Source organism: Canis lupus, chromosome 30 (assembly GCF_011100685.1).
Source record: "Canis lupus familiaris isolate Mischka breed German Shepherd chromosome 30, alternate assembly UU_Cfam_GSD_1.0, whole genome shotgun sequence".
Classification (NCBI taxonomy): Eukaryota; Metazoa; Chordata; class Mammalia; order Carnivora; family Canidae; genus Canis; species Canis lupus.
Window position 1 is genome coordinate 9,029,236 of NC_049251.1, and position 15,349 is coordinate 9,044,584.

Below are 15,349 nucleotides of genomic sequence, written 5' to 3' on the forward strand. Positions count from 1 at the left end.
TTAGGCAGTCTCAATTCTCTCAGTTGTCTGAAAGTGTCTATCTTCAAAGCCTTTGGTTTATCTGAACATTCAGTTGACTCTTTCAATGTAATACTCTTTGAATACTATCATTCCATTGTTTTCTGGCTTACATTGTTTCCAGTGGTAGTCAGTCTGTTCTTATTGTTTCTCTACTGTAGTATGTATTTTTTCCTCTGATGTTTCTAAGACTTTTCTCGTGATTATTAATTTTCAGCCACCTGACCTTTACGTGCCTGTATGACTTTTATTGTATTTATTCTGTGTATTGGCTGAGCTTCTTGGATTTGTGGGTTAAAATCTTTGACTTTTGGGGATATTTTTGTTAATTTTTCTCTCCAAATGTTCTTTCTTTCTTATGCCTTTTATTAGGGAGCACAATTACTACTATGTAGGATCATTTGGTGTGGTGTCCCACAGATTTCTGACACACACACCGGTTTTTTTTTTTTTGTTTGTTTGTTTATTTGTTTTTTGTTTTGTTTTGTTTTGGTATCCTTCAGTTTAGGTGATTTACTTTAATTTTAGCTTGCTTCAGGTTTCAGATGTGTTCAGATGTGTTGAGGGGTGGGATTGGACTCCACTGCAACAGGAATTTGGAATCTAAGTGCTGGGAGACTGACTACAGGTTCTTGGTTTTCAGGCTAACTTCCTGCATCACTGCTGCTTACTCTGCAGAAGTGCTCCGGAGGGTAATTGGGGAGCGGGACTAGTTTTCTGTTTGGGCTTCTTTACGTTTTAGTCTTACACTCAGGCATTAAAAGTTTGATTGATTTCTCTGTGTCCCACTAAAGATTCTTTGTCTTTCACTGCTCTTCCACCCCCCATGTGCACTATGCTTCAGGTAATATAAATGGTACTCATGGTTTAAAGAAGTTTTAATCTGTGGGCCAGCTACAGAAGTCAGGTCCCTCTAGAATTCAGTTAATTTGGATTTGTGACTAGAGGTCTTCAGTGTGTTTAAAGAAGGAAAGGGTTTTATTTTACCTAGTGTTTTCTAATTGTCTTTGACAGAATGGATTGTTTTCTTGATCTTTCACATTCTAACTAGAAGTGGAAGTCCTCCTTTGACAGGATTTTTTGAGTAAGGTCAAGATCTTAAGTTGTGCAAGAAGTGAGTAACTACATTGTAAGGGTTGCTTTGTGTGTATTTGAGATTAATGAAAAAATTTTTCAAGACAAGTGACTATAATTGTGTTAGTAGTTCTTGTGTGTGTGTGTGTGTGTGTGTGTGTTAGTAGTTCTCACATGACAAGTTACATTGTTAAAATTTATATGCATTCAGTGGTTAATTGGGAGGAGGGAGAAGCTAAAAAGATTTTTTAAAGATGAATTATAAATACCGACTTGGGTTAAATGTACTTGTCTTCAACTACCATACCCTCTTATTTTGGAAGACTTAATGGTGGACTAATGACATTGAATTTTTGTTTAAAATCACCTGGCAACAACATTGTGAATATACTAAAAATGTATGGGTTTGTACATTTTTAAATTGTTAAAATGTTATGTTTTATGTTTTTTTAAGATTTTATTTTTAAGTAATTTCTGTACCCAACATGGGGCGCTTGAATTTACAACCCCAAGATAAAGAGTTACATGCCCTACGAGCTGAGACAGCCAGTTAGGTTTTATGTTGTATGAATTTTATCTCAATTAAAACAGTTTAGGCAGTTTGAAAGTTCTTTCCTGATGTTTATTGCAATTCTTAATTGTAGTGGACATTTGTTTGCTTTTTATTTGTCAGTGGTTAATTGATATGTTCTTTAGTTCTAGAGTTTGATTTTGGGTTAGTGTCAACTGACTTTCAAAATTGAGTTTATTTGAAAAATACCATTAAAATAAGTGTTACATTTTGCTTTTGATTTAGTGATAAGGTTACATGTTAAAACTTTACTTCTTATTTTATGAGAAATTGATGGAAAGTGTAAAAAAGTGTGATGTTGATAAACTGCTTTTGGGAACCTTGTTAAGTTATACAGTGTTTTTTGAAGAATGGCTCATGAAATCTGATGTGTCACTTGGTTCCCAGCAGTCTTTCTTTTTTCCTCCTGAGTCTTATTGGTAATTTTGCCGTTTTTAACCTTCCTCCCCTGTCTCTTCAGTCTTGTTGCCAACAATTTTGAAGACGGTTCCCATGTAGTGTCACCATTAGACCCGAATGGAAACTTCAATGTTGTTATTAAAGAGGAGCCTGTAGATGATTATGAATATGAACTTGCCGAGTGCCCGGAAGGGGTAACCATAAAACAAGAAGAGACAGATGAGGAAACAGATGTATACTCAAACAGTGATGATGATCCTATACTAGAGAAACAGCTAAAGAGGCACAATAAAGTTGATAACCTAGAAGCTGACCATCCATCTTCTAAATGGCTACCAAATAGCCCATCAGGTGTTGCTCAAGCTAAAATGTTCAAGTTAGACGCTGGAAAGATGCCAGTAGTCTATCTGGAGCCCTGTGCTGTCACCAAAAGCACAGTGAAGATTTCTGAGCTCCCTGATAACATGCTTTCCACATCTCGAAAGGATAAGTCTTCTGTATTGACAGAATTAGACTATTTGCCTACTTACATTGAAAATTCCAATGAAACTGGCTTCTGCTTAGGCAAGGAATCAGAAAATGGTCTTAGAAAACATTCACCAGATCTCAGAATGGTACAGAAATATCCCTTACTTAAAGAGCCTCAGTGGAAATATCCTGAGATAACTGACAGCATTAACACAGAAAGAATACCTGACAGTTCAAAGAGTTCAGCTGGGGACTCATTTTTAGGAAAAGAGGACTTGGGCAGAAGGAGAACAACTATGCTTAAGATTTCAACAGCCTCCAAGGTTGTGAATGCAAATCAGAATGCTCCTTCAAATGTCCCTGGAAAAAGAGGAAGGCCACGAAAATTGAAACTCTCTAAGGCAGGTCGACCACCTAAAAACACAGGAAAATCTTTAACTTCTACAAAGAACACTCCTATGGGTCCTGGGAATACCTTTCCAGATGTGAAGCCTGATTTGGAAGACGTGGATGGTGTTCTCTTTGTTTCTTTTGAATCAAAGGTAAGATGATAATTTTTAGCATTCCTTTTGAGGACAAATAGTGATTCTGGAATTGTATACTGGTGATAACTAATTTAGAATCTAGTTTTTTTTTAGTACAACCGTTCAGTGAGGGTGTATGTGTTAAGGGAGGGGAGTGTCTCCAAAATGTTTGGTTTAATTAGAAGGCAACACTTAAGGTATTTTGTTTGAATGAACTTAAATGTCTGCTTTCATTTCAGTTCATGATATTTGCACTACATTTAGCTGGAATTTTGAAAATTGTTGGATCTTACTGGAATTTATATTATAATAGACTTTTAAAAAGGCATAAATACATGAAAAATTGACTCTTTTGAGGTACATCCTCTGATTTTCATCAACAATAGCAGAGTATCACTGGAGAACTAGATAACGACTCTTAGAAATTCTATTGTCTCACTCATGGATAGTTTATTTTACTCCCAACTCTTCAACAACATTATTTTTCTTTTCGATTTTTTATAGAAGCCTGGTATTTGGTTACCAAGAAGTTGAATTCTCTTTAGCTGATCTTTTCTTCCCTCCTTGTTAATTGCTGAGTAAGCTATCTTTACATAGACTCTTAAGAAATCAGTATGTAAATTGGTATAAGCAGATTTTTAAAAAAATATTTATTTGCTGGAGAGAGTGAGCATAAGCAGGGAGAGTGGCAAGAAGAGGCAGAGGGAGAGGGAGAAGCAGGCTCCCTGCTGAACAAGGAGCCCAAGGTGTTGTGCTCTATCTTAGGACCCTGGGATCATGACCTGAGCCTGAAGGCAGATGCTTAACCTGCCGAGCCACCCAGGTATCCTGATATAAACAGTTTTATGAGCATATTCAGGTTTTTTTTTTGCTTGCTTTTTTTTCCTCTTCTGATCATTGAAATGGTGTTAATGTAGAACATTTAGAAAATATCAAAAGAATCAAGAAAAAATAGGTTCCTGGTTTACATTTAAACTTTCACGAGTGATATGAACTTTTTTGTTTTTTTTATATAGGAAGCCCTTGACATTCATGCTGTTGATGGGACAGCTGAAGAACCCTGTAGTCTTCAGGCATCAACCACAAATGACCCAGGTATTAAATAATAGTATAAAAGGAGAGATAATTGTGATTTGGCTCTAGAAGTGAAAGTTGCAATGTTCCTTTTTCTGTAATGTATAGTAGCTTATTTTGTCATTGTTTTCTGAGTAGGTTGCAGAGCAAGAATTTCCCAGTTGGAAAAGGAATTGATAGAAGATTTGAAGGCCTTGAGGCACAAGCAGGTGATACATCCTGGTCTTCAAGAAGGTAATATTTACTTTAAAAAAAAAAAACATAAACAAAAACCATACAAGCCAATTTTAAATTTTGTTATCTTTTTCTGTCCTTTCTCCTTTCCCTCTTCTTTCCCTTCCCTGTTCTTCCCCATTTTTGTTTTTCCTCCTTTTCCCCCATCTTTGATTTCATTTCTTTTAGTGTACCTTTTCTCAGCTTGTGTTTTTCTGTGATTCTTCCTAATTTAAAAACTTCTCTAGGTTTCTTTTATCCTAACAAAAACCTTTTCAACTAATGAAGCTACTGTCTCTGTGAAGCATAATATCTTAAGCATTTAAAAACTGTGTCGTAATAAGAAAGTGGTGTGTTTTCTGTCTTGGAACTCAGTATTTTCCTTTGTATTTCTCATTTTTAAGTTTTAGTTGCTTTTGTTTATGTGTGGGGGTTTTTTTGGAGGGGGAGGAGTTCCTACTTATTCTTACATACTTAGTAATTTGTAAGTGTGTAAATAATTTTCTCATTGTGTGGCTGTAAACACTTGCATATTTCATGCATTGCTTGGGATTTCAGTTAAATTTTCACTGTTTTCTCTATTTTGTTGTAATAAATTATCTTGGCTTTGATTATGTTGTTTAATCCTGTATTTTAATACTGAAATATACAGTAATCTCATCCCCCCTGCTTTCACCCTCTCCCTCCCATGTGAGATCTTTCTTTCTGTGGTTTCACTTACTGGAAGCAGATGGTCCTTCTCCTGACATATGGTCAGAAGGTCAGTAGTAGCCTAACACTATGTTACAACACCTGCATCATTCAGCTTGGTTCATTTTATCAGCTAGGCATTTTATCGTCTCTCACATTATCACAAGAATGGTGAGCACAGTATATTTTGAGAGAGAAAGACCACATTCCATAACTTTTACTATATAAAAAATGTGTACACATTGTTATAATTGTTCTATTTTATTATTATTGTTTTCTCTTACTGTCTCTAATTTATAAATTAAACTTTATCATAAGTATATATAGGAAAAAACATTGTGTGTGTATGTGTATCAGGGTTTGGTACTAGGTGGTTTCAGGCACCTCCTGACGGTCTTAAAATTTATCTACTATGGGTCTTAAAATATATCCCTGCAGATTTGAAGTGACTGCTGTATCTACCATCATGGTATAAACTACTGACTGTCCTATTTGCCATAAATAAGATCTGTAAACCATGCCATAATTTTTAGTTTCTTGTATATTTGATTTTAGGTGTGCTTTTTAGAGTAGTTTATTGAGTTTTTGACTGTTAGTCAATATTTTTTTCAAATAACTGTCAAGCTGATTTACATTATATAACAAATCATTTATATGAGAGTCTAAGCATTATATACTAACAACGATTATAAAACGATCAGTTTCTAAATCAGCTGGTAATACTTGAAGAATTTTTGCTTTACTATGAGACTGTGTGACAGTGATCTTAGAGGGGTACTGTGGATTATAATGGATAGTTACAATCACATCATAGTCTTAATGGTGAATAACATTACTTATTGTCGCTTTCATTCTGCTATTTTATTCAAATAGTATTCTCTCACCTCTGTCACTTTTTCTTTATATTTTTTTCTCCCTATTTCTTTTTTCTTTTTTCTTTTTTCTTTTTTTTTGTTACTTATGTATTTCAATAATGTATCTTTCAACCTAATCTCTAACTTTGTTTTAGTTTTAGTTATAGAGGTAAATATATTCAGTGCTCCCTGCTGGTCTTTTTGCTCTGGTTTGTTTGCCTATTACTTCCTGGCTAGTTAAGGTTTGAGTTTGTTTTTTCTTTCCCTTACATACATTATAGTCAAATCTCATATTTTTCCTTTGTAATTGGGGTTCAAAGTTGAATGCTCCTGGATCTAAGCAGGTAACCAAATGAAATTAGCCTGATTTTGTGTGTAAGGTTGGCTGGAACACAGGTGCCTCTTCAAAAGGGGCAATCACATCTTTGGATTATTTGTCATATGAAAAAGTCGGGCCAGTATTTTTTAAAAAATTCTGATTGTTCAGTTGAAACTGAAGTCAGGGCAGCCTGGGTGGCTCAGTGATTTAGCGCCGCCTTCAGCCCAGGGCGTGATCCTGGAGACTGGGGATCGAGTCCCACCCACATCGGGCTCCCTGCATGGAGCCTGTTTCTTCCTCTGCCTTTGTCTCTGCCTTTCTCTCTCTCTCTGTCTCTCATGAATAAATGAATAAAATATTAAAAAAAAACTGAAGTCAGCATTTTTATGTAATGATGCTCAATTTCTAAGTGGTAGAAGCTGATAATAGTTTTTTAGGCAAAGCTTTAAATATTGAGCGAAACAAAGTGTGAGTGAGCCAGTGATCAGTTTTTACCTGCTATACAAATTCTGCATTTGGTGTCATATATGTTTTTACTTAATTTTCATGTTGTTAAAATTAATTCAACTGTATTCTTACATAGTTTTATTTTTATATTTTTCAAAAGATTTTACTTATTAGAGAAAGAGCAGTGGTGGGAGAAACAAGGAGGAGGAGAAGCAGACTCTGGTCTGAGCTTGAAGCCTGACTCAGGGCTCATTCCCGGTACCCTGAAATCCATGACCTGAGCTGAAATCAAGTGTTGGACATACAACGGACTGAGCCACCCAGGCATCCCAGATAGTTTTATTGTTTTTTAAAAAGCTGTTAATTCTGTAATACATATGGTACAATTTATAAGCTGTGAGGTAGAGATCTATTTTGGATTTTTTTCTCTATTTTGTTTTGGCAGATATCCCTCTCAACCTTTGCTTCTTGAGACTTAGAATTTTAGAAGAATAAGTTACATTGGCTAAGTATTTGTAATAACTGAGTGATCCCAATCACAGGTCCCTTTAAGGTCCCTCTCTAAAAATTGATGATTGAAACAATGTTAAATTTCATTTCAATAATGTCATATTTCTTTGCCTTTCTATTAACTGTGGAGTTGTATTATTTTTTAGAATTAAGCACTGAAAAATCTTTTTGAGCTGAAAGCTCGAAAAACTTGAAAAGATTTTTGAGCATGCATTGAAGTTGTGGAAGAAATGTTAAGCCTGAGGAAGTATTTTTATTGGTGGTAGTAGTCTTGTTGCTAAATTAAATAAGAATTTTAATTTTGTTTTTCAAAACTTATTTTTTTCTGTCTCCTGTACTATCTTTACTACATCCAAATTAATTTATTTCCTATCAACCTGAAATTATCATCTGTTTTTGAACTTTAAAGGTATTTTTGTAGAAGCATATCTACTTCATTGCTACCAAGTCAATTCTTTGTCAATTAAAAAATTTGTTGCTTTTAGAACTTGTTTTCACTTTTAAGGGGAAGTGGAAGTTTAAAATATAAGTAAACACAGAAAAGAAAATAGGGAAAACAATCTCTAAATTTGATTTTGTGGGGTCTAGATTTTGCATGTCTATATATGGATACTTTTTTTTTTTTATCACCTTAATTCCTTTCCTTTTACCATCAATGTAGGGATCTGTTCTGTCATTTTTTGTGATTAATAATAAGATGATTTTCTCTTAAAGTGCTAGGCTATCTTATGTTATCTTTTGTTTAGGATGCTGTTCTTACTTGGAATTTCTGCAGTATCTTGCTTTTTGGTTCCACTCTGCTGTCCGTCCCACCTTTCCTACTTAATTCTACTTGTCCTGACTTAAGAATTACACAATCAGTAAAATTTTACTACATTCCCTTGGGCTTTTCAAGTGTCATTTCTTTTTGCTTACCTCTCTTGGGACTTATTTACACTATTATAACTACTAATGAGTCAGTTGGGAAAATAACATTAATACTCCTTGAGGTCTGAGAGATGTCTTTTATCTTTATTACCGTCTGTATTACAGAGTATTTCATAGAGAAGGTGCAATAAATTCTTAAACATAAAACCCATTGTGGTGGATTGGTATTTATTTTACTGATGAGGAAGTGAAAGATAAGAGAAATTTGGCCCACTCAGTGGGGAGTGGGCCTGTCCCTCTGCCCCTCCACTTCCTCGTGCTCTTTCTGTCTCTGTCCCAAAGAAGTAAATCTTTAAAAAAAAATCAGAAAACTCAGATTTTTTTTTTTTTTTTTTAGAAAACTCAGATTTTTAAGCAATCTCCACACCCAGTGTGGGGTTTGAGCTCATAAACTCCACATCAAGAGTTGCACACTCCATCTACTGAGCTCACCAGGTGCCCCTGGAAAGAATATTTTATTGATGTTAATGTTAATCATATCATGTAATTAAATAAAAATAAGGTAAAATATTTAAAAAACTGGACTTAAACACTAAAATAGAATAGTGATTTAATCTCTTCTGTTGAGGTAAGTTCGGTGTGGAGAATACACAGATTAGCCATAAGAGTTTGTGGCTCATGACCTATCTAATACCTTCACCTTTCATGAGAGGAGTATTATGTAAGCCTTTTATTAGAAACCTATACCTATGACTTTTAACAGCTATAATACCTAATGCTTGGAACTCCTTTTGGCTTCAGTTTTGTTAAAATTTAAGTTACTTTTCTGCACAGCAGTATGAAGCCAGCAATTCACAGATGAGTAAATCCAGATTAGAAGATGGTCACCAGTAACAGAAAAGTAGAAATTTAAGAATAATTGTATGTAAATTTAAAGCAAATGATTGGAACCAACTTATTTTTTTTTTTATATTTTTAAAAAATTTTTATTTATATATTCATGAGAGACACAGAGAAAGAGAGGCAGAGACATAGGGAGAGAGAGAAGCAAGCTCCATGCAGGGAGCCTGATGTGAGACTCGATCCTGGGACTTAAGGATCGTACCCTGGGCCAAAGGCAGGCACTCAACCGCTGAGCCACCCAGGCATCCCTGGAATAAGATTTAAAGTCCAGTGACCTCAAATGTTGAAGAGAAATTGGATCAGCAAGAGTTCTTATGCTCTACTGGAGGAAGTATAAATTGAGAGTAATTTGGCATTATTTGGTGCACAGATTCTCAACTAATGCATTTTGGATGCGGTTATCCATGATGTGTGATAGATAAGATGCTCTTGAGATAGTGATCTTCTCAGAATGGCTAAGCTTGACCAAGGGTAATAAATACTGTAGAGCTGGTTGCCTCCAGCTATAAGCAGCCTGGGATAAAGCAGGTTTATCTCAGTGTGATGTTATGTAATTATCATTTTTTTATGTGCCATTGTGTAGATTAAATGTATCATCAAACAACTTAGCAGTAAATATCAGACTCTGTAGATGAAACAGATGAATTTATTAAAGTATCAGATGACTTACAGAAACTCCTGAAAAGCCAGGAAAACACACCCTAGAACTGTGCACTCAGGAAAAATGCCCACATTACTTTTGCAGAATGCTCATACAAGCAGTTCCACATTGGACCATCACCACCATTTTCAGTATGGACACTGAACACAGTAAATGGGCATCTAGGGCCTTGATTACTTTTACCTCTAAAAATTCTTAACTCAAAAAAAATAAAAAAATAAAAATAAAAATTCTTAACTCAGGGCAGCCCGGGTGGCTCAGTGGTTTAGTTCTGCCTTCAGCCCAGGGCCTGATCCTGGAGATCCGGGATCGAGTCCCGTGTCTGGCTCCGTGCATGGAGCCTGCTTCTTCCTCTGCTGCGTCTCTGCCTCTCTCTCTCATATGAATAAGTAAAATCTTAAAAAAAAAAAAAAAAAAAATTCTTAACTCGGCCAAACACTGTCATCCTAGTTTATACAATTCTACATAGTATCCCTTTCTTCGTGGTGCTCTTTCCTCAAATGAAGTCTTTCATGAGTACAGCTGATTGGCAAAACCTCTGTTACATATCTGCACATAAACAGCAAGGGAAGTTGGAAAATGAGTTTTACCTAACACCTATCTTGAAAAGGTTTGAGGTACAATGGAGAAAAGTAACAGTTAGGGGAAGGGTGTTTAAAATATTTTTGGCAGCCACAAATATGTTGAGCACTCACAATATCCAATACAATTGAAAGGTGAACATACCCCATCATATAGCAATTCCATTCCTGGGTAAGTGCCATGAGGAAAAGCTAAATGCACTAGAGAAGCTCTCACACATGTTCACGTGTGTGATGTATATTTCTTGTACACAATGAATAATTACACTGCAACATTGTTTGTAATTGTTAAAAATAAGAAACAGCTGAAATAGATAAGGGAGATGCGAGATCCAGGCTTCTAGTTAGGGAATGAATAAGTCATGGGGATGAAAGGTGCAGCATAAGGAACATATATTTAACATTGTGTATCAGCTATACAAAAAAATAAAAAAATTTAGGAAACAATCTTGTTCTGTAGGAGGATGGTGAATAAATTGGGAGTACTGTGTATTCATAATCTTGAGTAGGTACAGCAGTTAAAATAAATGATCAAGAGATAAATCTGTTAACATAGACAAATCTCAGATGTGTAATGTTAAGGAAAAAAAAAACAGCCACCAAAATCTGTAAAGGATATATGATGTAAATACTTTCCCAAAAGATTACCTCTTAACCTACAAATAAGTTATAATATTTATTAGCCTCAATTTACCTTAAATATTACTAATAATAACTAGGGAATTAGTAGCCATAATTCAAGCCAGCAGCTTAGTCTATGTCAAATTTGTATTAAAAGTCCTAGAAAGTCTCTGGATCACAAAGGATTAAAGTACAAAAGATACTAATTCTGCTGTATGTATTAGTTATCTATTGTTGCTTAACAAATTATCATGAACTTAACACACATACTGTCTCATTTTCTTTGGGTTGGGAGTTTGGGCATGGCTTAACTAACTGAGTCCTCTGCTTAATGCCTCACAATGCTGCAGTTAAGATGTCTGGTTTCTCATCAGAGGCTTGATTGGGAGCAGTCTGCTTCCAATTTCCCTTAGGTTGTTGGCAGAATTTATATACTTGCAGCTTCAGCAAGATGGGTGATACACTCATATTATCACATGCACACAAATCATGTACATCCCATCCCTTTGGCCACTTTCTGTTAGAAATAAAACACAGGCCCTATCCACACTCATAGGAGAAGGAGGAGGGAGGAGTACACAAATATGTAATATCAGGAGGTGAGGATCATGGGGTCATCTTAAAGTTTCTCTGCCCCTTTTAATTTTAATTTTATTTTTGCTCTCTACTCCTTAATTCCCTCCCCACACCTCAAAAGTTAAAAAACAACAATATAATTTGTGGTTCTTTTTCCTTGTAGTGGGCTTAAAATTGAATTCAGTGGATCCGACAATGAGCATTGATCTTAAATACTTGGGTGTACAGCTACCTTTGGCTCCAGCCACTAGCTTTCCTTTCTGGAACCTTACAGGAACCAACCCTTCTTCTCCTGGTGAGTGTGTAGCATTTGTAAAAGTCAGTTGCGATAGAAATAAGAAACTACCTTTGTTAGAGACATTTAGGATATTCTGAGGCAGATTTTTTTTTTTTTAACTTAGTAGCATAGTCATAATGATTCACACATTTTAGATTAAGTTTTAGTATCTAGTTATTAAATATTAGCTGGCTTGAATTTTGGTCATCTCTTTTACTTTTTCTTTTATAGATGCTGGATTTCCCTTTGTTTCTAGGACAGGGAAGACCAATGACTTCACCAAAATCAAAGGATGGAGGGGAAAGTTTCACAGTGCTTCTGCATCTAGGAGTGAAGGTAATCAGCTTTTTAAAAAATTACCAATATGTTCTGAAAGATGTGGCCCAAAGCCTATTGTTAAAAATAAGTTTTGGTTGTTTTTCTTCATCTCTCTCTCTTTTTTTTTAAAGATTTATTTATTTATTTATTCATGAGAGACACAGAGACACAGGCAGAGGGAGAAGCAGGCTCCCTGTGGGAGCCCGATATAGGACTTGATCCCAGGACCCCGGGATCATGACCCAAATTGAAGGCAGACACTCAGCCACTGAGACACCCAGGCGTCCCTCTTCGTCTCTTTACATGCTTTAAAATAAACAAAATAATGGTCTTACCAGTGCCTGTTATTCCCTATGTTCCATATCCCTAACCATGGAAAGCTTAAATAATCCTTGTACCCTTTTAAAATTGCATTTCCTGTTACTCCTATCATTTTTTTTTTTAATTTTTGATTTTTTTGTGGGGAGGTGTTCGGGGCAAAGGGAGAGGGGGAGAGAATCTTTTTTGGGGGGGCGGCGAGGGGAGAGAATCTTAAGCAGGCTCCATGCCCAGTGCAGAGTCCAATGTGAGGGCTAGATCTCGCAATCCTGAGATGGGTGACCTGAGCTGAAATCAAAGAGTTGGATGCTTAAGCGACTAAGCCACTTAGGCTCTCTACTCTTGCAGTTATGATAAGCATCATTCTCAAATATTATTTTAGAACCCTATACTTCAGAGCTGTAGAGTGATTCCTGACAGCATTACACTTACAAGTAAACTTCTAATCCAAACATTTTGACTATATACTTGTTGGTCTCCTTTCTTAGTGCTTTTCCCCCTGCACTTACTTGCAGTTTACATTCTAGCCAGATAAATTTACCATGTTTCCAAAATAGTTTTTCTCATCTTTGAATCCTTGTACAGTGTTATAATAGTATAATGCTCATCTGTCTGCTACATTTGCTTTTTCATTCCTTAAAAACTAAATTTTATACTTTTTGTGCACTCACCTCTTCTCTTGTGTTTTATAACAGAGTCCAGGTACTGCAATCTGTTTAATAATCTCTTGGTGTTCTGTTGAGGTTTGACTTAAGTAATTTTTGCTCGTATGTTTTTATTTTTACTTAAAAGTGGTTTTTCTGCTAAGATCATAAGTTGTCAAAGGTTGTAGACTCTCATCTTAGTGTTAATTATTTTGTTAGCACTTTGGAAAAATTAATGGTAAATATATGTAAGGAGATAAGTTTAGATAATGGATTTTTTTAAAAAAAAATATTTTATTTATTTATTCATGAGAGAGAAGCAGAGACACAGGCAGAGACACAAGCAGGCTCCATGCAGGGAGTCTGACATGGAACTCGATCCCGGGTCTCCAAGATCAGGCCCTGGTGGGCTGAAGGCGGCATTAAACTGCTGAGCTACCTGGGCTGCCCCAGATAATGGATTTTGATGTAATTAATGTGTGATTCCATCTCTTCACTTGGTTTAATATTATATATTTTTCCTTTGTTCTGAGGAGGGACAGTTTAGAAGATTCAGTAGTATATAACTTAGTGTTCTTGGTCTTTTTTAGTGTATTTTTTTTTTTGAGATCCAAAGATCTGCCATATATTTCTTTAAGTATCTGCATCTCTTTATTTGTAGGTGGAAATCCAGAAGGTCCACTGAAAAACCGTTCTGCTTTCTGCAGTGATAAGCTCGATGAATACTTGGAAAATGAAGGCAAGCTGATGGAAACAAGTATGGGTTTCTCGTCTAATGCTCCTACATCTCCTGTGGTATATCAGCTTCCTACCAAGAGTACCAGCTATGTACGAACACTTGATAGTGTACTAAAGAAGCAATCTACCATTTCCCCTTCTACCTCCTACTCTTTGAAGCCTCATTCTGTGCCCCCTGCCTCTCGAAAGGCAAAGTCTCAAAACAAACAGGCAACTTTTGGTGGCCGAACTAAATCATCGTATAAGTCCATTTTACCCTACCCTGTTTCACCAAAGCAGAAACATGCTCATACAATTCCTGGCGATAAGGTTGCCAAGAATTCAAGTACCATCTCAGAAAATCAGGTGAATAACTTTGTTGTGCCAACTTTAGATGAAAATACATTTCCAAAGCAAATTAGTTTGCGCCAGGCACACCAGCAGCAGCAGCAGCAACAGCAACAGGGAACTCGCCCTCCAGGCTTGTCTAAATCTCAAGTGAAACTAATGGACCTGGAAGACTGTGCACTTTGGGAAGGAAAACCAAGGACCTATATCACCGAAGAGCGAGCAGATGTATCCTTAACAACTCTGCTTACTGCTCAAGTAAGTATCTGTTGGTTTTCTAGAGGCATATTATGATTGGATCCCATTCATGATTGGAAAGAATTAAGTTAGTGAGGGGAAATGGGAATGGGCTTTTTTGGCAGGACGATAGGGCACCTTAGTGATAGGATAACTAAGATTATCTTGTCTGTATTCTTTATAACTACACGTCAGTGTAGATCCCTTCCTGCCAGCAGAGGGAGACAATACAATTGTGCTTTTGAGTAATGTTTCTCACCTTGTGTAAAGTAAGCTGGCCATTCTGAAAACGTCTAATTTCATTCTCTAGTATGTGGACAAGTGTATTTGCTAATCTCGTTAAAATAGCTTTGAAAGTTTTCCTTAAAAGGTACTAAATTTCACAGAATTAAAAAAAAAATCCTAAACCTTTTGAGAAAAAGCTTTTAAATTATGTGTGTGTGTGTGTTTTTTTTTTTTTTTTTTATTTAAGATTTTATTTATTCATGAGAGACACAGAAAGGGAGAGAGGGAGAGGCAGAGACACAGGCAGAGGGAGAAGCAGGCTCCATGCAGGAAGCCTGACATGGGACCCAATCCCAGGTCTCTAGGATCAGGCCCTGGGCTGAAGGCTGCTCTAAACCGCTGAGCCACCCAGGCTGCTCTGCTTTTAAAGTTTTATAAAATCTTATATTGAGAATTTTTCAATTATTATTGATTTACTCATCTTAACAGCCTCTGAGAGTGCATGTGAAATGATGATAACAGCATGTGCCAATTTTTTTTTGATCATGAATATTATGTACCTTACCTTCCATTTTTAAATTCTGTGACTAAATTTTAGACCTGAAGATCATCAGATGTTGGGATTAAATACACAATGTGGCCTTTATTATTAATCATTCCTAAAGACTGTTATGTACCTATTATCCTATTCCCTTTTTATTAGTTATTAGATAGCAAGTGTCAGCAAACTATTTCTTTGAAGGCCAGGTAGTAAATATTTTACTTTTGAATTTACTCAACTCTGCTGTTACAATGCTACAGACATTATATGTTCTGATGAAGCTTTATTATGAAACAGGCTGGATTTGGCCTGTGGGTCTTGTCAACTCCTGCCTTAGAACATTATGTGCGATTT

General features: G+C 36.0%; 1 protein-coding gene across 9 annotated transcripts in view; it reads left to right on the plus strand.

The window, feature by feature from the left end:
- The window catches only part of MGA (MAX dimerization protein MGA), a 172,703-nt gene that overhangs the window by 101,607 nt on the left and 55,747 nt on the right, over positions 1–15,349 (plus strand). For all 9 annotated transcript variants that reach the window (XM_038580129.1, XM_038580128.1, XM_038580131.1 and 6 more), the window contains exons 3-8: positions 2,124–3,072; positions 4,071–4,149; positions 4,267–4,362; positions 11,534–11,665; positions 11,879–11,983; positions 13,589–14,250. In XM_038580129.1, the coding sequence (XP_038436057.1) occupies positions 2,124–3,072; positions 4,071–4,149; positions 4,267–4,362; positions 11,534–11,665; positions 11,879–11,983; positions 13,589–14,250 (2,023 nt within the window). The remainder of the gene's footprint in view (positions 1–2,123; positions 3,073–4,070; positions 4,150–4,266; positions 4,363–11,533; positions 11,666–11,878; positions 11,984–13,588; positions 14,251–15,349) is intronic.